The following is a 24146-nucleotide window of genomic DNA, read 5'->3' on the forward strand; positions in this document are numbered from 1 at the left end:
AACAAAGGAAGCGTCAGCACTGTATCAGAACTATCCTGTATCGTTCTCTGGTCATTTTCTCGAGAGTAGCATACCTTTTTACTGACGCTTTCTCTACTTCCGAGACTATAAAAATACAAGACGCTTCGCCTCGAAGAATGATTCTTATGCGATCGTGTGAGTATGCGAGTGGGTATCAATATGCATTAATCGTATATTGTGCATCATTGAATGACGTTCGAATGTATCTCCACGAACCAATGCCAAATTAGTCGCATAGGCACGCACATCCAATATGCACGTGAGACTGAGAATACGCTAAACTGACGTCACAGGTCTGTAACTGGTAATTATTTTCCAAGTTACTTTAATATTTTAGATGAAAGGAGATGTCCATATTTTCTCACTCGAAGCCTCTAATAAATTAAGAAGACAGCGATACTTCGTCTCCGTGTTATTAAGTTTTTCTTTTTTACGTAAACGTAGACACGCATTTCCATAATACCATTGACCATTAATTTTGAGAAATTTAATGCGGTTCACAGACGAAAAGGAATATACAATATCATCTCGATTAAGTAATTTATATTCGTTTCCTGAACAGCTATGTTTCCCACAGCTATAGCTATAATAGGTAGCTATAGCTAGCGACAACTATCAAATTTCATTCGAGTTACGTATTGTACGTATTCTTGATTTTCAATCATTTTTATAATTCTGGATCTAATCGTAAATGTATTAACGAGACTTTTAGTACGTATGATGCCAAATATCTGATTTGTCATCGGCTGTTTCTCGAAACAATGAACTTTGTATATCACGACCGAAGCAAAACAGAAACCTTCTTATTTGCTAGGAACTTGCGTAAAACATAATTATTATCGAAATCGTTAGCGTAGAATTGACTTCAAAGAATCATTTGCTTCTCCATCTTAATGAAATAATTCCACGGCTATTACGGCAGTTTCAACGTACGCGTTTCTGCAATTACGACCGTTAGTCAGATTATTGCTTCTCATCGACCATTGATACTCGAGTATATGGAAATAAGAAAATAGAAACGAATTTATTCCTTTGCAACTGACACGTCGTATTTAAAAATGGAATTATGTAATTTATTTATAAGAGATTAAGAAAAACGATCAACTAATTGTGTTAATGAGAAAAATGTTCCAAATATCGGGTATCTTGTGCAAGAACTTAAGTCGTTAAATAACCGATGAAGTTTCTATCTGTTGAAATACGAAATACGAAGAAATATAAAATATGCGTTATTATCAAACTGATATATTCCTAGAATAATATCAAGCAATACAGATAGGATCTCGTTATCATACTATTGTTTCATAATAGGCAGATATATCGTGCATGTATTAGTTTTCCACTATAAACAACATTTCTGCGAAATAAAGGACTGTGATTAACCGAATTTAATGAAGCTGATGTATAATATGGTATCATTGTGATTTCCACAATCATATTGAAATTCGTAAGCTCTTACGATATTATATACATATTTATTACAATTAATATAGTAAATTTTATACAATTAGGTAGAAATACAGTTTTCCTAGTATTTAGTATCCAAACTTTGTCAGTACATTTTATGGACTAAATCGAGCGAGTAATAATAACAGTACAGAACAAAGAAAACAATGCTTTAGCCTGTAATTTCGCTCTATTGAATTTTTATGTGCAAAATATTTGAAAGAAAAAAGAAAGGAAAAAAATATACGTTATGAATTAATACAAACTAAATCAAAATGAACTTTATGGGATAATATCAGTTCATATCATGGGGTAATATCAGTTTTATCAGTTTCGTATCGAGAAGAACAGTGAACATTTTGCAATGGAATATTATCATGCTGATTGAAAATCTATTCTTATCTTATAACAGAGTTCCCACCATATTTCATATTTTTATGAGAACATTTTAATGGAGTTTTCAATGATCCGTGTTTATGTAATATTTTTTGCTTAATTATATCCATGTAATATACTGACAGAGTTTGACCGTCAAATTCTGGGACACCCTGTATAATGGAATTAAGTAAATATGACACAGAATGACAATGTAAACAATTAGACTGATGTACATGTAGCTACTATACATAATTACATTCACATGAAACTAAATATCAAGCTTAATGCTTCAATAGATTAGGTTATCTTTCAGCTGTGTAAGCTTGTGTTAAAATTTGTAATTTAAAAACAAATGTCTCTAGACACGATAAATGTCTTTAAATTGCTAATAAATAAGAAGCCACATAAATGACTGAATTTATGAATTCCTACATATGCAGACGTTATTATGCGTTGAATACTACAAAATTACGGATTAAGCGCTTAAGCATGTAATGTAAATACACTTTATAAAGAATAAATATAAAACTTAATATGTACGTGTACATTTAATTACGTATACAATTTTTTCACAGAAAAAATTTGATATTTCAAGCTTAAACATTTTTATCAATGCATCTGTAATGTATCCATTTCAAAGTCCAAGAACGGAAAATGTTTAATCTTTGGAAGATAATATCTTCATATTTTGTTCAACAAATAAACTCCACTTCCGTCTTAAGTGTTGGTGTATTTACACCAACACTTGCAGCTTGTAAAAGTTGAAGTTAAATAAACAAAAAGCCTGCGTTTTTATCTCAGAAAGGAGAAAACGAGTTCTTGTATATACCTCAGTCTGAAGTTTCGTTACAAAGTCAAAACATCGAGTATCAATCTCGTAAAACCTTCGAATCTCACGATATACGTATATGTATTTACCGAAACCGGTTTCTAACGACTGAAATAATGAGAAAAAGAGGGAGAGAAGTTGAGAGAACATACCGAACAGGGTTATCGCCAACGAACTGCGACTTCTCGGTGTGAAACGGCGTTCCAAACGTCATAACCGCGCAAGTAGGTAATCTAGGTTGCTGTCGATTTTTAGGGTTCTTGCCGGTCTTCTGCCGATTTTCGTTATCGGCCGAGTTCTGACGACCGCCAAAGAGTTCGGCTAGTCAGCTGATCGCGCGATGTTTCATTGCTTCGCTCACTGTACGCATTATCGCTGGAATTTTTCTGCGATCTGTCCTCCCTTTTACTTGCCTCTCGGCTGTTACGCTGCGAAGAATTCGACGTTTAAATTGTACGACTTTAGCAACTCTGTAGACTGTAGAGTGTGTAGAGTTTGATGTTCAACTTTCCCAGACGCGTCGTAACTTGTTCACCGTTCTGGTTAGCGTCGTTCAACGAGTCCCGACAGGCACTAAATTCTACGTGTCTTCCTGTCGACTATCCCGACACAACAGGTCGCTCTACGTGCTCTCGTGCACCGTTCTTGTCACGATCACTCTGTACCGTTCCTCGGCTTATTACAAATATGTTTGATACTTTGGACGCGTCTCCGCTACGATATACTTTGAAAATCTCGAAGGAAATTACAGCGTTTGATGTTGACAGGATACGACAAGCGAAGATCGATCGCAGAGATGAAAAACGCGAGAGACAGAAGTCACGAAATTTCGCACAGTCTGCTAGTGTCACAAGTAACGGTATTCAGGCGCGGCCAGTAAACACAAATCACGCACGGAAATTCAACGAAGCGACAACACTGATTGGATGGAGCAAGTGCAACGACCTGTCACTTACTCTTTTGCTCTTTTTCGCTGGTATCCACACGGCTCGAAACGCGTTAGTCGCGTGTCCGATTATTCAAATGTTTTTCGTGCTAAATTACACGAAAACATTCACAGCGGCAACGAACAGTATTCGAGCATCGGTCGCGAATGCAACGAATGTGCGAGTGTATGTGAGAAGCACGAGTAACCCGACGAAAGCCGATTAGGGCCGAGTCGAACCGAATATAACGAACCGACTCCTGCCACATCTAGCATCCGACTGGCTCGGAGGAAAGCTGGTCGCGACGTGGGGATTGTGGGGAACATCACCGCCCCCTTTCGTCCCTTGCCTCGGCGCCAGGGGACGCGCCATCGCACTACATAGGACATGTCACTATCCTCGTCCTCAACCCTCTGCAACAACGTGCCACCATCGATATCGGACGTATTTCAAAGACGCATCAAGTAGCTCCTTTCCAGTTTGTTCGCATTTCTCCTGTCCTCTCGAATCCCTTTCGCCTTTCCCGTCTCGTCGAGCGTAAATACGACTCACGTCACAGGAAATTATACGATCATGATTTTCGTCACTTTTTCAGCTGCCTCGCGTCACCTACACGACGTCAGCTGTTATTATTTTTATTTCTACCGGAAATATTATATCGATTGTATTATATCGTTATATGTATCGATGTTATATTATGTTATGTTATGTTTGGTATTATTTGGCGTCGGTTTCCTACAAGAGAGCTACGTTTTAAGAAATTATCAGATTTCAAATACTTATATAGATTAATTTCAAAAACGAGGTATTATAACGCACATATCATACAATTAATGGTTGAACAAACTTTCTATTCTAAATCGATGTTTTTAAAAATGTACCTTTCTTAGCAATGTCGTTTTTTCAACAAACTATATGTTTGACATAAAATCGCTTTTCCTTATAGCCAAACGGTAGCCAGCTATGTCAAATACTATTTTCTCGCAGGAAATAAAAATTTGTTACATCTGTTTGAATTAATAATAGTGAAATTCCTCGAGTTAAATTCATGTCCTTACCGGGGTTGGGCAACTAGAAATAAAGGCGATATGACAATTTGACATAATGAATCACTTCAACTCTCTTAGTATTTTTATTTTAGAAATGACACAGGGAAAGCAGCTCTATTGTGCGTTAATATATATATATAGACTGTGACGATTGAATAATTAAATATGTTTATTTTCATGCAATATACATGCCACTATTTTTACATATATATATACGTATAATATAATCATAAAAGATTATAAAACCGTATGAAATCGTGTTATAAAAATAATAATATGTATATTGCATGAAAATAAACATATTTAATTATTCAATCATCACTATCTTCCGTGTCTTATATAATTATAGTGGTGATAGCTAATTAAACGTGGCAAAAGTTATTAATGGCATGTTGCACGGAGACGTGTACATCTACGTACACACGTAGCAACAAGATCGGTTTAAAGTCACGCAAAATCGTCACGGTGCACGGTAATTTCAAGTATCACTGTACGTGGACATTCTCGTGAGGAATCGTCGAAAATAATCTAGTTTTCCACCTAGATATCATCAAAGGTAAACGGACGCGTGAATGAGGTGATTTACAGGTGCGAAATAAAAATAGGACGTACTGCGTGAGATATAGAGATTTTAAAACGCTTGGAGCTTGTTGCGAGTTCTTTTAAGCTGTGGTATCGCCTGCGGCGCCCTTTTTTCTCGCCTGTTATCGTGTCTCGTAGCTTTTGTTACTTTTTCAAAGACGGTACGATGTGCGTTATTCAGGAAATGGCAATAAAAGGAGCGCATTGATTTCGATAGAATGGGTGCGCGGTGTCTATCTGGAAACGAAACAAGGACGCGATAGAGCCAGCTAGAAAAAGTTCTAATACGGCGCAGCTGACCTTTATTTGGCCAACCTTACAAAGTCTTGTCACGGTTCTAAGTATGATAATAGGAAAAACGTGGTTCTCTTAGCGCCCTTTGTCTAATCATCCGAGCAGTCGAACTCGCGCTCGTGTAATTTTTTCTCCTCCAGCGACAAGAACTCGGTATGCGTTTTATTAGATTTTGTACGTCAATAAGAACGTGCAGTGGCTGGTGAAATTTATTTTTATGAATGATGTATTAGAAATATGTTGAAAATTTGTATGAATATATAACGTTACACGAAACATTTTGAATTTCATTAACACTGTAACGGGCAGTAGTTGTAATGCGGATTTTCATCCGTTTATGGAATATTTTGAAGACAAAAATGCACATGATATATGAAAATCCATAAAACGAAATATAATACTCATTACAGTTTCCAACAGACCGAACGAGTTTCAATTTGTTTCATTTCTCTAATTGTGCCCATGAAAACATAATATTAGTATCTGTAATTCTATTGGTAAAATTCAAAAATGTAGGTATCGTTCATATTTATTATTATTTCTTATTATATACAATTTATTTTGTGCAAACATATATATAACAAAAAATTTGCTTTACACGAATGTAGACATAACGAAGATTGTTTACTTGAAATTAACTTAAAATAAGTTAACAGCAAGATTATAATCCAACTAAGACTATATAAGAATACAAAAAATTAGAACGTAAACGAGATTACGTAGACTGTAGCAACTGCATAAGATGATTTTTCTAGACACATTAGACCATATGGGTGTATCTTAAACTCTTGATGTTAACGACGATAGTTAATTGTAGAGAAAATTACAGACTGCACGGTTCTTCGAAAAAGTAGGGCATCGTCAATTTACGGCATAAGACGTTACCTTTTGTACGCAAATAAAAGTAGATCTCTTCAGTCGCGTTTCTTAAGTTTAAATAAAATCTCCGGAGTATTAAAGCCGAAGTCGGCGTGTTCATTTGCTCCGCTCTATTTCATTATTAAATCCTTCGGTGTAATACGAGAGAATATCTACATTCATGGTACAAGCGTCGAGCCAGCTTCGATCGGAAACACGATTTAGTTGCTTAACCTTTTCGAAAAATACGAGCTATATTTAAAAAAAGGGAAGGGGGATAAACGTTAGGACGACAGTTTTAAAATCGAGTAAAGTTTTCAACGCGTAGATGCTGTGTCAGAGATGGAATGGTTAAAAATGAGAAAATGTCATTGACGTTGAGAAACTTATTGATGACGCAGTTTGCATCTCGTATCAAACGTCCCACGTCAGATCGTTAGTCCCAACGTGCGACGTAATTCCACTGAGCCTGACCTACCACGAGATAGGCAGATATTTCTAAAACCAATGAATGAACGATCGATAAGGTGGGCTGACGGGTTGAAAGATCCAGTGATTCCGAAAATTGCTAAAGGAAGAAAGTTAAATCAAGCTGGAACGGTAAGCTGGTCTCATCCTTTCTTATTAAACCTATGGAGCATGTATAAACCGCACCTAACGATTCGAAATTCGATATATGTAGCAGCTTTAAAATTTAAAGTCAGCCAATCTACGAGACGCTATTAACAACGCTTCTTGTTACAAGTTGTGCCTCTATTTCCTCTGTATTCTTTTTCTTGTTACTTTCTGGTATTTGATAATATATTCTTGCAACTTTCGTTCTATGCAGCTTCGTAGGATGAAAACAAGACTGTAATTGAATAAATTAAATTTTGGTAAATGCTGGTACAAGTAAGGAACTGTTGATGAAGAAAGATGAAGCGAGACTCTTAAACGTCGTTAAAATAAAAGCTACATCGTTTAACGTCCTGTCGCTACGGAATTTCCTTTATTTTTGCGATAAAGAAACAGAATCGTTTGAAGCCTTTTACTTTAATCTGAAATTAGAAGTTAAAAATCCAATGAATATGTCCATATAAAATAGAACGATACAGCAACAGTTAGTAAAAATTTTCAAAATGTAATTTTCAAAATGTAACGTGACGTTATAGAAGACTGAAGATAAAGTAAAAGTATCAGTTTTTTTTAACGAAGATTATAACGATAGTATTCCCGTAAAATATGAAAATTCCAAGAAACGCGAGATTAATGAAAGTTCCTCTCTTTGAATTCCATCAACTAAACCACGTTATTTTCATATGATATCCAAATAAAAGTGTATTTAAAGCTGTGAGCTTCATTATCGTAGGATTTACGTATTAAAAAATCTTTTATTATTGATATTGCATCAAAAATGTTCTCTAGAATATTACGAAGCTTAAAAACAATACATTGATGTATATGGAAGATATGGAAGATTATTACCACATTTAGCAACGATATTTGAAATTTGTTTCGCGCAAGAACGTGTAATATATAATTCATGATTAATCGGATTCACAAAATCGATGATCAGAATCCTATTTCATTTTCCTTTGCGACACGTAACGCTAAATATACCATCGATCGTAATCGGATTCATACGATCAAATGAATCAGTTTCTCTTTTTTCATATCTGATTCAACATAATACTCTTTTCTGTTAAGAGAAGAGGAAAATTTATATACAAGTTTCGAGAATTATGTAAAAAGAATCGGGACACCGATGAATCGACGACTATAGTAGAATTTCAAGTAGAATGCCTAAAAATAAACCAGAAATTCATCGTTCGTAACACGCCTACTTGGAAATCTCACCGACCACCCACCCTCTATCTATTTTATTAATTTTCCATTCCCTGTTTTCCCGGTTTAACGCGAAAGCAGATAAGAGCCAAGGACTACAAAAGTGTCTCGTTCAAAATCAAAGTCCTCTGATATTTTCTGAATATATGTATAGAATATGTATATGTATATGTGTATAGTATTTGCTGTTGAATTGGCAGGCCGTATTTCTCTGCGGCATGTTATCGAAAGTAAAACAGCGTGTAAATTCACGGAAATATGTATGTATCGTAAATTCTCTTATGCCGTAAGTAAAAGTTGTATTATTACTGTGTATATTGTAAGTTAAAAGACGCAGTATTTTTATTAGACATTTCTTCAATTTGCATCAATCATGAACACGTGTTTTGCATCTAAGGTACATTCAAACGATCAATACTGTTGCCAATATTTACGTATTTATTTAGGAGTTTAGCTTAAGGTGTTTCCAGTGACCATAAAGTCACCAACGGCTACCAAACAAAATGAAAAGAAAAAAGAAACATAATTTTTAATTACTTGCTTGAAACATTGAATAATATCTGGTTACATGGAATCGAGTAGATTTATCTGTTTAAAAATCGCTAACGCGTCAAGAGAATCGTTCAGGTTAGATCTAATTTCGGTTTTGACATTAAAATATGCTACATGGTAATGACGATGTTGGCGATCCAATCAGAACAACATCAAAATCCAACGAGAACTCGGCACGTGATTGTTTTGTTATTAAATGTTCATGGGTTAGTCTACAATGTGATAATCCGGGTAAGGGTAGCTTTATTTTTTCTGGTTTGTGTTGGAACCTTCGATTCTTATGGTCTTGTCAATATTATTGTCAATATTGAAGGATGTCAACATTGTCGTACGCAAGAGATCCTCTAGCCGATCAATGGGTCGAGTTTAAACCAAGCTCATTTAAACACTTTAAAGCGTGTTTATTTTTATTCTCGTATTAATTTTAATAACTCATTTTAATATTCAGGTGGAGTCAACAGACGCAGAGACAGCGTCGTCTGTGGACGTACCTTATCTGATAAGTTCAGAACAACACGTTAGTATTGTTAACACGTCTAAGAAAATAATAATCAATTTAGGTAACAAATAAGAAGGTAAACTTGACTGAAATTGGAAACGAATTGCAGAACCTTCGTCTTGAGGTAAATACATTGAAGGCGAAGGCTGATGAAATTGACATTATGGTCAAAACTTGCCAACATAAATAAAAACATTAGATTTTTACAAAAAGAAAAGCGTTAAAAGTAACCGTCAGAATATGGGAGGCGATGGCAATGTGGTTAACGTAGCTGGCTACAAACATGTCAGGACTCTGGTTCAAATCCTCGGCTGTGTGTTGTAATTCTGTCTCCAATTTTTCAGGATGGCTCTTACTTACTTGAACAAAGCTCAGCTCGGGATGAGAGGAGGAAAAAAAAAGGGGAGAAGGAGAACCAATCGTAGACCAAAAAAAAAAAAAAACGACGGTTGCCAAGTGAAAAAAGTGAGAAAATCCCCGAAACAAAAACATGTGAAAGGGAGGGGAAAAATGTCTAGTATACTTTGTCGTGTAGGATTTTCTCCAAATCGTCCTGTGGATCCTTCATAATACGAAGCTTGAAAAATTGAGTATGAAAATTTGTATTCGCGATGATATTCTACATAAAAAATAATGACAATATTTGTGTATATTGTCAGTACAATATTAAAAATCTTGAATATTGACAATAACATTGATCGTTTAAACAGGGCGAATATGAGAAAGTTATTATATTTCATTTGCGATGCAAATAATAACGTTTTTATATTTCCTGCGCATGATTTACTTTGATTAATTGTAAGCAATGAAGCAGCAAAAATGGAACATGAAAGTATTTATATATAAAATATCATGAGATTTATTAATGACAATAATTTTATTGGTAAAATAAACATTATTTCAAAATTGATATCATCTGTACATCTTTATTCATTAAACATTTATTCGTTTTTCTTATCCGTTACGTTCCATTGCTTGTATTCCTATTTATTTAATTTGTATAATTGTTATTCACCTCCAGTTGAACTTGTATCATCATTCGAAAATGCTTCTACAATAACAAAGTAATATACAGTGTCTAACAGTAATTTCTAATTTCACTGATAATTACAATGAATATTTATTTAAGTCTTTCAAAGAGACAATTTAATAAACGTTTATCCAAAATGTTTATCAGATATAGAAGAGAACACTTTTCCCAAACAATTCCAATTTTCTCTGTTACCTATCTTATCAAATTGTAAACTGGTTCAAGTTTTCAGTTCAATGAATGGCAAATTGAATGGCAGAGGACGATAAACAAACAGTCACTTTGTACAAGGGCTCGCAGGATACTATAAACAGCTACTATTTGTTTCGCTAATCTTCGTACAATTTGAAACAGTCACGTCGAAAATAACTTTCGCTCTTCACGCTGTAAATCATATCGAGATTTAGAAAATAAATTCCGCTGGCAATCGCGCTAAGAAAACAAATTGTACCCTTTGTTTCGCGAAAGTTCGTGTAACATTGCGTGCAAACATAGCGCAATCTTTTCAGTCGTACGTAACAACAGAGCTTTTAAAAGCATCGCGAAATATCCTCGTACTTTATGTTCTGCTTCCCTTGATACGTACGGCGTTAATCAACGAACGATCAATGAGTTGCAAATGCCGATAGAAAGCGTACTACCTGCGAGCCAAAAGCAAACAGAAATAAAGCGCGGTACAATCGTTGCGACGTATAAAATAGCCCTGTAAAAGGCAAGGGAGCGCGCGTGCCGTCACACGAAAACTTGTCAGATCCTTCGAATGGAACTCGTGGGTGTTAAAACCTTCGATCGAGCTTGCTGACCGAGATGTTACAAGGACGGTGTTCCGCAGCTGCAGCTGCAGACTAGCCATGCATATAAAGATGCAAACGTGGAAGGAAGTAGCGCGAGCGTGCATTAAGATAATTATTCAGCGCCGTTGGGAAAATGCTGTAAAGCCGATTGTCTTCGTGCACACCCTTGGCTATTTTAATTAAGTTTCTCGGCCAATTAAGCCGTAATTTTTTACGCAGCAAGATTTCCAAATAGCTGTGCCGAATAAACGTTCATTGTTCATCATCGAGAATATTTTTGTGCCGACGTTATGGATAATTGTTTGGATACCAGTAATGGTAACGGGATTCGTTAAAGCAATTTCGAGCATATCGTGAGTAAAAAATTTCATAATCGTGATATGATTCGTCATGGTAATTTTTAGCATGTCTTAAATAAAAAGTTTCACAATGATAATAATATTCGTTGAAGTAATTTTGAGCACATCATACATAAGGAATCTCGTAATGTCGTTATGATACGTTAAAGTACATTGTATTGGGTTGGAGTTTGTCAAAACCACCTAATGGCAAAATCCGCATTCACTTAGTTGCCAATCCAATAAATAAGAAATTTCTCTGCATTAGATATGCAGAGTGGACCAGCTAAATAGAGTCGTAAATTTAATCATCCTAGATTTTCAGATTTTATATCCTTATTTATCGTTACATGAAAGCTTCCTAAGCCAAAGTTGGGCTATTTCGAAAAACGCATGTCATAGTGGAAAGAATCTTTCTCAAGGTGCTAAATTTACACCATATACCAGTCGATGCGCTTTTTATTCTCTGTATAAAAGTATTAAGACGACGTCGCAAAAAAATTATCTTAAGAAATGCTTTTTCTGCCGTTATTTGTCTCAGTAAAATCTTGAAAAGGTTTTTATACGGCAATGAATAAGATAGATATTTAGACGATGCCATTTAGCTGCTCCACGCTGTATAAAGAGTTCAATAAATTGAATATATATAGATTTGTGGAATTTAATTGTAATTTAATCTGTTCGACGTAATATTTCTAATGGCAATTTGAACATGAATATCGATTTCAACTCGATGAAAATTCGTATTTCAGAATACTTCAACTCTGTTAACGAACGTAAAGGAATTAATTTTTCAATTAATTTTCGATTAACTAATTACACTAAATCGTTCTCATAAATTAAGAGATATTAGAATACAATATTTTCTACTTTATAGTACTTTTGCAATTATCGGGCTTTTATCTGGTACTTTTCTTTATCGAGTACTAAATCTATAGCAAATACTCTAAGGAATATCAATCGATATCGGGATTCTTGTTAGGATTCTTATTATTCCGAGCACGTAAAACGAACAAAACCCGTAAAAGCAATTTCTTCAAACTTCTGCATCGATTAAGCAACTGTAAAAAAATAAAATCATCACTGTCTATGAAAATATTCGAACATTTACAACGAAAATGTTAAAATAAAATATCAATATGTATTAAGATTATGTGTACGTGTGTGTACATGAACTAGAAAAATTTAGTGTATATGAATAATGACATTTTTAGGTACGTCAAACAGAACTGTGCCATGCATTACGATTTATTTGACGTCATATAATGCTGAAAGAGAAAGTAGTAAATACATAATGGTATTTATTTAATTTAAAAATATGAAATTTATTATTAATACAAAGAGAATTATTGATACATTCGACTGTCAGCAATTAATTAGTAGAAAGAATAATGTAAGAGATATTGGAACATGAATTTATTATCGATACTTTTTCAATTAATCATCCTCCTCCTTTCACTTTAATAATCTCCTACGCACAGTATCTTCTCCTTTTCGTATTATATTAATTAATGTCTTGCTGACAGTTGATTGAGTATCGTCTTACTTGGATAATATTTCAGATTCTGAACTTTGGTTATTTTTAACATAATATTTTCTAGTCGTTCTTTTACTTCAACCTATAAGAATTCAGGCGAGTTCACTTATTTTCTATTTATTTGGGAATTTACTTGATTGGAAGTTTAAAGTTGTTTGAAGACATGTTTTGTAATAACCATTTCCTACTATCCTCTTTATTATTTTTTACAGAATTTAACTTCTTCTTTCTAAATTTTCTTTCAAAGTATGCAAATAAACATTTTAGTCTGTTGATTTAATCGGTTCTCAAATATGAAATTGATGAAATATGAAGTTTGAAGTTGTTTGAAGACATGTTTTGTAATAACCATTTCCTAGTATCCTCTTTATTATTTTTTACAGAATTTAACTTCTTCTTTCTAAATTTTCTATCAAAATATGCAAATAAACATTTTAGTCTGTTGATTTAATCGGTTCTCAAATATGAAGTTGATGAAATATGAAATATGAAGTTTGAAGTTGTTCGAAGACATGTTTTGTAATAACCATTTCCTACTATCCTCTTTATTATTTTTTACAGAATTTAACTTCTTCTTTCTAAATTTTCCTTCAAAGTATGCAAATAAACATTTTAGTCTGTTGATTTAATCGGTTCTCAAATATGAAGTTGATGAAATATGAAATATGAAGTTTGAAGTTGTTCGAAGACATGTTTTGTAATAACCATTTCCTACTATCCTCTTTATTATTTTTTACAGAATTTAACTTCTTTTTTCTAAATTTTCTTTCAAAATATGCAAATAAACATTTTAGTCTGTTGATTTAATCGGTTCTCAAATATGAAGTTGATGAAATATGAAATATGAAGTTTGAAGTTGTTCGAAGACATGTTTTGTAATAACCATTTCCTACTATCCTCTTTATTATTTTTTACAGAATTTAACTTCTTCTTTCTAAATTTTCTTTCAAAATATGCAAATAAACATTTTAGACTGTTGATTTAATCGGTTCTCAAATATGAAGTTGATGAAATATGAAATATGAAGTTTGAAGTTGTTTGAAGACATGTTTTGTAATAACCATTTCCTACTATCCTCTTTATTATTTTTTACAGAATTCAACTTCTTCTTTCTAAATTTTCCTTCAAAGTATGCAAATAAACATTTTAGACTGTTGATTTAATCGGTTCTCAAATATGAAGTTGATGAAATATGAAATATGAAGTTTGAAGTTGTTTGAAGACATGTTTTGTAATAACCATTTCCTACTATCCTCTTTATTATTTTTTACAGAATTTAACTTCTTCTTTCTAAATTTTCTTTCAAAGTATGCAAATAAACATTTTAGACTGTTGATTTAATCGGTTCTCAAATATGAAGTTGATGAAATATGAAATATGAAGTTTGAAGTTGTTTGAAGACATGTTTTGTAATAACCATTTCCTACTATCCTCTTTATTATTTTTTACAGAATTTAACTTCTTCTTTCTAAATTTTCTTTCAAAATATGCAAATAAACATTTTAGTCTGTTGATTTAATCGATTCTCAAATATCCCACAGTCACAAATTATAACGCTGTTTCCTGCATGCTTATACACATATTGGCGTAAAACAGTATTCCAAAATCTGTTATTCTTGATAGTGTACATTATCTAGCAAACTTGATACACTTGTTCTTTAGTCGCGTTAATAAAGGATTTGTTTCCTGACTATAGGGTCATCTGTAACCCACATCGCGAATCGTTTGAAAGGACCTTCATATTATAATCAACTTCAATCGTTTCTACCAATCACGGGACACTTGTTCGAGTATTACGCTTTAGTGTTCATAAAATATCATGGTTACGATACGAGTTTTATTTTTGTAGTCGTTCCGAATATTTTTGGTGTTCAATGGAACCGGTTTCGCTATTTCTTAACAACAAACTGCGGACGAATTTTGCGCCGTTCGCACGATTTTTCTGAGCGATTGACCGTCTTTTCTCGATTTTACAATTTTATGAAAGATTATAATCGCGACTTGTACAAAATAGTTTCACGTTTTTCTTGCGTATTTACAAACAAAAAAATAGTTTGTACAAGTGAAAATAAGTTGCAAATAACTTGTACATACATATTCACCTCTACAGTACTTTGGGTGTTCCTGAAGATGTTGCTTGAAGAATTTTAAACACTATACCGGGACGTTACATTATTCTGTTTCTTTAATTTAATTGTTGACAAACGAATGTAAATCATTCTAATTTACACAAATAGAAATTATTTATATTTCTTCTGTAATAATTTAATTAATAATTCCATAATAATCCAATCAATAATCCGAAATAATTTTCAAATTACCAAAAGGCAGCTTGCGAAAGATTTTCAAATATTTATACCCAAACCTAAGCCAGATTCCTAACAAATAATAAAGTAATTTAGATCGAAAACAGGCTTTGTCTTTCTCCATGTCCAACTATCGAAGCTGCTCGTTCTACCGACTTCGTTGAGTTGTCAGTTCAAAGAGTCAAGTTCTTCATAAACAGAAAATACCATTTTAATAAAATGATCTTATCGCGAACTCTGAAATATCAGTCACTCGAAACTGTTTTTCCAATAGTTCGATGAAAAACCGATATTACTTTCTCATCGAGCCAACGTATCGTATTTACAATTCTCCGTGTAAAAACTGATATTGTTCAATTGATGTTGGTTCAAATTGATCTTTCTGCAGGGCCGGCGTGACCTTTTACAGGACCGACGTGACCTCTTACAGAGCCGACGTGACCTTTTACAGGGCCGAGTTTAAAAATATTGCGGGGCCTGAATACGCATTGAAATCCTACACTTAAATTTTACAACGAGGAATTATTTATTTACAAATGCTGTTACATATTATATATTTTTTATAAGCAGTTTTTTAAACAAATCCAAAGTAGAAAATCTATAATCATGTATGACTTCTGCAAAAAACTATTGATGTAGTTTAATTTCTCCAAAAACGCCTGGATTTTTTTTATCTAAAGTAGCTTCCAGGATATGAGCACTTTACGGAGTTACACTGAACTTTCATGATTTTTCTCACTCCTTTAAACTGAATCATCGCTACTAAAAAAAAGTGTCTTGCATCTATTAATGCTATCGTCATTCTGTAAAAAGTTAATCAAAATCGGTGTTTTTTAATTTTAATTTTAATTTTAATTTCCATAGACCGCGGAGTCTCTCAAAACGCGGAGCCAGGTTCCTGAACCAGCCTTGCGCCGGCCCTGCCCTTCTGTATCAACTTTCATCTCTGCAGTTACAGGTTAGCATCTTCGCCACGTGTCTCAGCACAAGCGTGCTTCGTCAACTGGTTTCTGCGACTATTTCTATATTCGCGACAAACGCCAGAGCATGTTCTGAGTATCTGAAAGAATCTGTAGCGGCACATGCGTCTTAGGGCATTTCGATTCGAAGACACCTCACGTAGTTGTTTTGCCACTACGATTAAGAGGATTAACACTGTACGACGCACATAATGTAACAAACAAACTCTGGACAAAGCAATTTCGCTGCTACGTGCAACCTACAACCGACGACAAGTTCAAACCTTTCGGTACGTCCCTCGAAATATAAATCGAGAAATAAATATCGAGTATAAATAGACGACCATGTCCTCCAGACACAGTGAGTAATGCGAATGAATATCAGTATCGAGTCAGTGAGTATAACGAATCAATCTAACGAATCAGCATAACGATTAGTATCAGTACCGCAGCATTGCGTAATCACATAACGAATATTATCAAGCGAGCAATGCTCGCGATTAATTTTGTATTCTACAGTTTAAAATACCTGTAAATATAGTTAATTAAATCAACTCGTCTCGTTATTACTTTAACCAACAGCACGTCACACCGTCTACCACATATCGACCAGACATTTGCGGGATGCTCTCAGAGCATTCGGATGTTCGATTTCCGATGGCAACGATCGTCAAACGGCGAACAGGTGCTCTATACTTTCGTTTTACTGGACTTTGCTAAAGTAAGCGGAGTTGCTTTAAACGCAACGTAACACAGATCGTTGTCTGCGAGCGAGAAATGGTACCACGCGAGTTGCATCCGTTTTAAATTCCATTAGCAGAAGGAACAAGCAGAAGGAAAATTCTCTGAAAGCTGGCGCGCAACTGGTACATTTGTCATTGTCGTCCGGGGGCCTAGTAGCTTCGCTGTCGCTGTAAATGTTTGTTCATGCTGGACAAACTGGGTCGAACGAGTAACAACAAATTTTCCTACTTTTTTCTGCCGCCTGTACGAAGAAGCTTCGACGGACATCGTGACCGTGGTAGGGTAACGTGGACAAAGAGAATTCGGCCCATGTCGCGAGCTGGCTCCATGCCGAGGAAACCGTGGAACGCGGCATACAATTTCGATCCAACGATCACGGCCAGAATGCATCACAGCGAGCACCGTGTGCAGCGCGTCGTTCCTCTACATCATACGTCGAGTTCCTGTGATAGGGGAGCGTTAGCCTCCGGATGATGAGATGCCGAGGGAAATACGGATTGATATTCGAGTAAAATCCTCTTCGGAGATATCCGGACGTGTAATATTTCAGGGAAACTTTAAAGCACTCTGCGTCTCCTATATTTCTTACTTTCCTGCCAGGTTCTTATTTTTTTGTTCTTTTTTATTTCTTTAGCGACACGACGTACAAACAAGACAAATTTACGAGCTCATGATTTACAGCAGGTATCTCTTTGTAGGTTTTTACGTCATTGAGAAATGTTATTCTGTTTATGAAATTTGAAAAGAATCGATTAGGAAAAGGGTTGGCTAAGAAGAAGGTAGAAAAAGTTCCGCGTAGATCTTGCAGCAGCTTCGTATCGAATTTTGTTTAATCAGAAATAATACAACGAATTAATGAGATCCTCTGTAGGTTTCTACATTGCTGAGAAATGTTCATTCCATTTATGAAATTTGAAAATAATCGATTAGAAAAAGAATTGGCTAAGAAGAAGGTAGGAAAAGTTCTGTGTCAATTTTGCAGCAGTTTCATATCGAATTTTGTTTAATCAGAAATAATACAACGAATTAATGAGATCCTCTGTAGGTTTCTACATTGCTGAGAAATGTCATTCCATTTATGAAATTTGAGAAGAATCGATTAGAAAAAGAGTTGGCTAAGAAGAAGGTAGGAAAAGTTCTGTGTCAATTTTGCAGCAGCTTCGTATCGAATTTTGTTTAATCAGAAATAATACAACGAATTAATGAGATCTTCTGTAGGTTTCTACATTGCTGACAAATGTCATTCCATTTATGAAATTTGAAAAGAATCGATTAGAAAAAGAATTGGCTGAGAAGAAGGTAGAAAAAGTTCCGCGTAGATCTTGCAGCAGTTTCGTATCGAATTTTGTTTAATCAGAAATAATACAACGAATTAATGAGATCCTCTGTAGGTTTCTACATTGCTGAGAAATGTGATTCCATTTATGAAATTTGAAAAGAATCGATTAGAAAAAGAATTGGCTAAGAAGAAGGTAGGAAAAGTTCTGTGTCAATTTTGCAGCAGTTTCGTATCGAATTTTGTTTAATTAGAAATAATACAACGAATTAATGAGATCCTCTGTAGGTTTCTACATTGCTGAGAAATGTCATTCCATTTATGAAATTTCAAAGCAATCGATCAATGGATTTAAAAAAGGATAGGAAAAGTTCTGCGTAAATTTTATTATTTAATATAACGTATTAATAAAAAACAAGCGATTAAATTGAATTCGTCTGGACCAACTACGAGCGCAGAAAGCGAGATGAATACACTTGACGATTTACAGGAGGTATTTCCCAGTGGATTTTCATATCGTTGAAAAGTGTCGTTCCATTTACGAAATTTGAAAGCAATCGATCAATGGATTGAGAAAAAGATGGGAAAAGTTCTGCGTCAATTTTGTAGCAGTTTCATGTTCAATAAACAATATAACGTATTTATAAAAAACAAGCGATTAAATCGAATTCATCTGGACCAACTTCGAGCGCAGAAAGCGACATGAATACACTTGACGATTTACAGAAGGTATTTCCCAGTGGATTTTCATATCGTTGAAAAGTGTCGTTCCATTTACGAAATTTGAAAAAAATCGATCAATAAATTGAAAATAAGGTAGGCAAAGTTCTGCGTAAATGTAAATTTTGTAGAAGATCCATATTCAATTTTGTTTACAATGAAACAATAATTAGTCCATTTGTAAAATGCTTAAAAAATCGACCGGTCAATTTGGATCAAAAAGATTGCAAAAGTTGTCCATATTCGATAATTCTCGTTAATTCACACATTTTGATCCATCATCGAACGTTTCAAAATCGATGAATAAATTCTATCGATCCGCAAAAAGAACTATAAGATAGCGTTACAACAAGATAACAAGACTAGTCTCGTAGAATATTTTGTCCAAAAATCCAATTTCTTTTCTCTTTTAGGCAAACGCTCTAGTCGACTTTCCTGCAGTATCCTTGAACCCTTGCCTCGTTATTAAGTAAGCAATTTTCAGCTAAAACATCAAAATGTAAAGTCACGCGAGGCACCGTGAATTATCTCGGATACTTCGTGTCTACTTGTATCGTCCGCAGGAAAATGCCGAGCAGCGTAGATAATTTTACCTTCACTCGTTCCTATTTAGCGTTTCAAATTATTTTTATCAAGGAACAAAATGGTTTCCTTGATGACAATTATATACCAGAATCTCACAGTGCGGAGTCGGCGTATTATAAATTGACAAAATGTGGACATTAATTGCGTTATCTCGTGTTATCGCGAGACAGGGAAACTTCTTTCGCGGTTTAAATAGTCGAAGCTTATTTCTACGTATGAAAAATAATTGATATCTTTCAAGTTATCTTTCAATCTTATTTCCAAATTCGTTTACTTATTTATTATTTATGTCATATATCGCTCCTCAACAGTGACGGTGCTATAAATAAACAAAGTCGATTTTATTTTTCTGTATATCATAAGCTTCATAGGTCACAGTTCTCTCAGCGCGCAAAATAGCATATTTCTACCTTAATTTCACGTTAATTTTACACAACGGAATAGATAGAACGAAGAGACGAATAAAATGAAACAAGCACAAAATTATTTAATCTTCAAGCGTGTAATATTGAGTACAAACAACGAGATTTTGGAAAACTTCAGGTGTCGTTAATTTTACACAGAATAAATAGAATGAAGAGATAAAATAAAACAAGCATAAAATTATTTAATCTTCAAGAGTGTAATATTGAGTACAAATAACGAGATTTTGGAAAACTACAAGTGTCGTTAATTTTACACAACAGAATTTTACACAGAATAAATAGAATGGAGAGACGAATAAAATAAAACAAGCATAAAATTATTTAATCTTCAAGCGTGTAATAATCAGTACAAATAACGAGATTTTGAAAAATTACAGGTGTCAAGTAACGAAGAAGCTTCTGTTCTTTCTCTTCTTGTTAGTAATAGTTAGTAGTAGTGTAGTAGTAGTAGTTTAATCTTCAAGTGTGTAATATTGAGTACAAATAACGAGATTTTGAAAAACTACAGGTGTCAAATAACGAAGAAACTTCTGTTCTTTCTCTTCTTGTTAGTAATAGTGTAGTAGTAATACTAATGTCATAGTTGGTAAAGAAAAATACCACAAAGTAGAAGAGGAACATTTCATTCATCAAAATAATGAATTTCATATGCAATTACCGATCTGATCTGAATTGATCTGACCGATATCGTATTTTTATATCGATATAAACTGAAGCTGTGGTTATTCAAACACTGTTATTCTTCACTAAAGAAATTGTAATTAACCAGGTTTTCTTCACGAAATGCGAATGAAATCGACGCCACGAACGCAGCGTGTGATGTTTTCTGAAATAGATCGTGGACCTCCCAGAAACACATTTACGTATATAGATCGCCATAACGTGCCTCCATAAAATACTAAAGTCACGTCTAAGGAAGAAAACAACATCTTGAAATGTAAATATTTCTTTCTCCCTCTGATACACGTACCATAGCATAGGGATACTTCTATAAGAGTCGTTTAATTTCTGTCGAATTTTTATTCTGATTTTATTTAAAACATCTGCATGGGCAACGAGATACAAGTGGAAGAGTATCATGGACCAATAGTCATAGCAGTCGTTTAGCTGACGCTTATTATCTCGGATTAAAACGATTTCTAACTCAGCAGACGTAACTTTCCATTTCCAAACGACGTTTCCTAAAAACAGAATATTAGAGAAAGAATATTATAAAATGCGATATTACGAAGAACGTTGGAAGAAATGAACAATGCAGGGACGCAATTAGCAGTGAAACGAGAAACGCGAGTAGCATAATCACACGAACGATATACGATGTTTTTGCTTCTGGAATAAAGAAGTGGAAAAATTACGACATATTTTCATGAAACAAATTTAGACAGCTAAATTTTCAGAGAAATCCATTTCTCTTCGAAATCCATCAATGAATCCAAATCGCTAGAAACGTGAAATCTGCACGGTATATTTCTTTTATGATGCAAACGTGGAATAAGAAATGATTTAAATTATTATTAAAATGATTATGATATAACAATATAATATAATATAATAATAATATTAAATTATTATTCAAATGATCGAAATAATACGCTCTCTAAAGGGGTAAAACTGGAGTAACAACTTTTTTTAAAACAACTCATATCCCACGAGTAGCTGTAGTTGTGCGCTCATTAAAAATTCACTAGAAATCAGCACAAAAAATAAACAAACGCGTGTTTCAGCGTTTTTCGAAATTCAACCCTTAATGGGGACAAAAGGGGATAAGTTGTTTAGTCAGAGGAAAACCGTGTCTCTATATCGGTTAAAGCTGGTGATTTAGGATGCGGCAAATAAGCTGGTCGTTAGAAATAAATAATCTCGTGTTGGAGCGTTTTTCGAAATTCAAGTCCTAAAGGAGCGTTCAAACAGAGAGCAATAAACATAAATTCGAGGGTTGTGAGGACGAAGGCGCGGCCGGACAGCTAGTACATTTATGTTCCTCTTATTTTCTATCTAGAAGTTGGAATAACAGTTGAAAAACCTGAAAAGAAAACAAAGAAATGTTGTTTACACTTCGTTAAACCTGGGCGCTTCGAAGATGCGGGTTTCTTCCAAATCGATGCTTCTTTTTCGAATTTCGAAGCAGTTTGAACAAAGCGAAGACAAAGTGTATGCTTCTTGCTATTAATTCGAACAGTCAAAGTGCAATAATCCGTACTTTATTTTGAAAAATTTCTCAATTAGCTCGGTACTTTCACGATCGTTATCTTTAATTACACTGTTCAACAAATCTTATCTTGCAACTTTCAGTAGACGTTTCTTCTAAACTTTTGCGAGCTAAACGCGAATCTGTAAACCCTGTTTTCTCTTAGAAGCCACGCTTGGCAAAAGAATTAGTTTTGAAAGCAAAATCGTAAATTTTCAACTATGAACATGTCTATGCTATATCTGCTGTTATAGCAATAGCTGTAGTTGAGTTAAACGATGTGAAAAAATCGATAACACAACACACAACGGTGAAGATTCGGAATATATCGATGGACACACTGGAAGTTGGTCATTGGGATTGGTCTACTTTCGAATGGATGGCTAAACATCAGCTGAAAATAGAAACGCACGGTGCAGAATATCTAATGAACCGTGAAACACAAAAGCGAGATTGCTCCTAATCTCAGGCCAATCAGACGAACTGGGAATTTAACCGCTGCCAATCGCGTTTAGACGAACTAGCAAATTGGCAAGTTAATAATTGAAGCGGCCCTTTACTATTAGTGGAACGTCCACTGAATTTTCATTATCCGTTAAAATTGTAGTTAACAATATGCGTAGATCTCTGATTGGTAGCTTGAAATTCAAATAACCGCAGAGGCAAGCAATTTCCCAAATAAGGAAGTTTTATGTAATGAGTTTCAACAATTACAAATACTAATTTTCTATCTCCTCGCTCTTTTGTCTTTGCCTTTGTATCCTATCGTTATTTTGTATCTGCATAACCCATTTGCATCCAAGCGCGGATTATTACGCGCGCTGCGACTGCTTTTTATTTCAGTCGCTAAGTATTCTTCAGATGTGAGAGATCACGTTTGACCCGTTTGTCAACATCTCGCCTATATCAGTTTATTATTTTCTAAACAAGTCTTACTTTTGTTGTGAAAATCTTTTCAACTGTCACTATGAGCAAGTACTGTCAATCTTAATTAAATTTAACAAATTCAAATTTAAAAACTATTCTAATTTTATAACGTAAACTAAAATTTAATTGCCCCAATGGATCTAAACGTACTCGAAGGGAAATGGTCTTTAAATGCCATATTTGAGATGTACGATTATGTATTGACCATTTTAAAGAATTCCACGAGAAATAATATGATTTAATTTCCATTTTAATCTAAATAATTTTTTTTTAAATAAATAATTTTTACCTTTCTCCCCTGTTATGAAGAATGTAAGATGCAATGTTTGCGAAGTAACATTGTCTACCAATCGTTTTTTACCAAATTGTCTACCAAACAGTAAATTTTCGATAAACTCCATGAAGAATTCGGATGTCATTTACTGCACCTACGACCTACCGCGCGCGGTGATAAGGACCAGTCGTCAGTTGAACGCCGCTGATGCCTTCAACTGTTCTCTTAAGTAGGGCCATGATGCAAATGGGAAAATTTTATATTTAGATATTATATATTATCTTTCAAAAATCAATCTTTTCCTGTTGTTATATAACTATAATAATAATAATAATAATAATAATAATAATAATAAAGCACAAGATCATTCCAGATTCCTGTATCTGCAATTTTTTAAGGGGGTGTCCTGAATTAGAATGTTCTAAAACAGCGTCTTTTTGTGATTTTTTTTAGAAGGGAAAAAAGAAATGAAGTTATTGAATTTTTATATATATTTAACGAATACAAAAAAATCTTTTTTAAAGTAAAAAAGAAAATTACAACAGATTTCTAAGCCTATTTCATGGGCTGCAGTTTTCAGTCGACGTGAAAGATCCACCTCGTAATTCTTGACCGAAACAAAACACCAAAAAAAAAAAAAAATTAAATTATTATATATTTTTCTTCTCGATGAACTAAAAAAAAAGGGCAGAAAATAGTGTGAAATTAAAAATTTTAGCGGGTTCAAAGAAAAAATGTGCTTTGTAAAAAGAAAAAATAAACTTTAAGGTGCTATAACAATTATT

At 34.1% G+C, this 24146-nt stretch overlaps 1 protein-coding gene and 1 long non-coding RNA gene across 6 annotated transcripts in view; both read right to left on the reverse strand.

Annotated features, from left to right (window-relative positions):
• Positions 1 to 24146, reverse strand: part of LOC126866591 (uncharacterized) — a 210347-nt gene that overhangs the window by 162424 nt on the left and 23777 nt on the right. The window contains exon 1 of one of the 5 annotated variants that reach the window (XM_050620397.1): positions 2827 to 3892. The exons of the other annotated variants lie outside the window; for them this stretch is intronic. Within the exon in view, the coding sequence (XP_050476354.1) occupies positions 2827 to 2888 (62 nt within the window). The 5' untranslated portion in view covers positions 2889 to 3892. Of the gene's footprint in view, positions 1 to 2826; positions 3893 to 24146 lie in introns of those variants that run through there. 5 annotated transcript variants of the gene reach the window in all.
• On the reverse strand, positions 20030 to 23438 carry LOC126866618 (uncharacterized). Its single transcript, XR_007689975.1, has 2 exons — positions 20943 to 23438; positions 20030 to 20882 (listed from the first exon to the last, which is right to left on the reverse strand). It is a non-coding gene; the product is annotated as an uncharacterized LOC126866618 (long non-coding RNA).

The sequence above is a fragment of the Bombus huntii genome, chromosome 6, assembly GCF_024542735.1.
Source record: "Bombus huntii isolate Logan2020A chromosome 6, iyBomHunt1.1, whole genome shotgun sequence".
Taxonomy (NCBI): domain Eukaryota; kingdom Metazoa; phylum Arthropoda; class Insecta; order Hymenoptera; family Apidae; genus Bombus; species Bombus huntii.